Source organism: Nematolebias whitei, chromosome 2, assembly GCF_014905685.2.
Source record: "Nematolebias whitei isolate Nwh7 chromosome 2, NemWhi1, whole genome shotgun sequence".
Classification (NCBI taxonomy): domain Eukaryota; kingdom Metazoa; phylum Chordata; class Actinopteri; order Cyprinodontiformes; family Rivulidae; genus Nematolebias; species Nematolebias whitei.
The window spans coordinates 50182567-50184051 of NC_056499.1; the positions used below are offsets into that span (position 1 = coordinate 50182567).

General features: G+C 40.4%; 1 protein-coding gene across 1 annotated transcript in view; it reads right to left on the minus strand.

Moving 5' to 3' along the window:
- The window catches only part of LOC119427167 (EMILIN-1), a 72851-nt gene extending 72056 nt beyond the window's left edge, over positions 1–795 (minus strand). Inside the window, exon 1 of the mRNA XM_037694751.1 lies at positions 576–795. Coding sequence (XP_037550679.1) covers positions 576–782 — 207 coding nt within the window. The 5' untranslated portion in view covers positions 783–795. The remainder of the gene's footprint in view (positions 1–575) is intronic.
- Between the last annotated feature and the right edge of the window lie 690 nt (positions 796–1485).

Below are 1485 nucleotides of genomic sequence, written 5' to 3' on the forward strand. Positions count from 1 at the left end.
AGCCATGTTACAGGCATTGTCCAGAAAAAAAATAAAATACTGTATGTATTTGTGTATGTTACCTGAACATATTTAATTAAAAGTTAAAAATGTACTGTATATATATTTCTGTATAAATATCGCATGGTACAAGATGGACACCCACGGCTTATAGACAAGCATGGCCTATATACGTACAAAATTATTATTATTATTATTTTTTACTTACTGGGCACGGCTTATATTCATGCAATAGTCTGGAAATTACGGTAATTGGCCTTTTTATGTAGGCCCTATATGAACATTTTTGTACAGTGCCCTGAGGCAACTTCTGTTGTGACTTGGTACTATAGAAATAAACTGAATTAAACTGAAATGAATTCAAAACTGTAAATTTCACTTTATGTATTTTTGAAATGGTTAAAAAAAAAGTTCATGCAAGAATGCTGTGGATTTAGTTCACAAGGAACCAACTAAATCTGTTTCTCCAGTTCTGAGAGCAGATTTGTCCAACATGCTGGTGAGGTTCTACTGAGTTTCCTGCCTGAGTGTCGACCAGATGTTCTCCCTTCAGGTAAAGCAGAGGGTGGCTTCACCTGAGTGCGGTTGTCCAGCTGATCCAGTTTAGTCTGGATGCTGTGAATTGTTTCTTTCATCTCTGGCTGAGCTGCATCAGCGGGGGTTCTTCCTCCACTGCTGAAGTCAGATTTGTTTCCTTCAGGGTTGAAATGCTCATTCATGGTGGACTGGAGGTTCTCCAGGGTCTTTGTTAGGCTTTGGATCTTTTCCTCTAGCTGCCGCATTTTCTCAGTTTCCTGTCGTCCTGAAAAACAAAGCAGCAATCATTATTTCTATTTAATTTGTTTTCATTTGGAGCCTGATTATTAACCTTTATTTAACCAGGCAAATCCCATTGAGATCACAGATCTCTTTTACGAGGGAGACCTGGCCTGAAGGCAGACTAACATGCATGTTTTTGGTCTGTGGGAAGAAACCGGAGAACCCGGAGAAAACCCACGCAAGCACAAAAAGAACATGCAAACTCCACACAGAAAGACCCCAGGTCCAACCAGGGATTGAACCCAGGACCTTCTTGCTATGAGGCAACAGTGCTAACCACTGTGCCATCGTGCTGCCAAATTGAACAAACCAGGGAGCTTTTTTATTATCTCTGGTGTCTAAACAAATTAAAAATATGCACAAATTCAGAAGAATACATATGAATGTTGTCAGCAATGTAACTTCACCATAAAACCCACACTTTTAACTTTTAGGTCCTAAAACGATCCCGTTGTGGAACTTAATGTTTTATTTAAACTTCTACTGCATTAAAAATTTTAAAAACCTCAGAACTAACCATCCATCCATCCATCCATTTTCTTTACCCGTTTATTCCATTTTTGGGTCACGGGGGTCGCTGGTGCCCATGTCCAGCAATCACTGTGCGAGGGGCGGGGTACACCCTGGACGGGTCGCAAGTCCATCACAGGGCCACATAGAGACAAA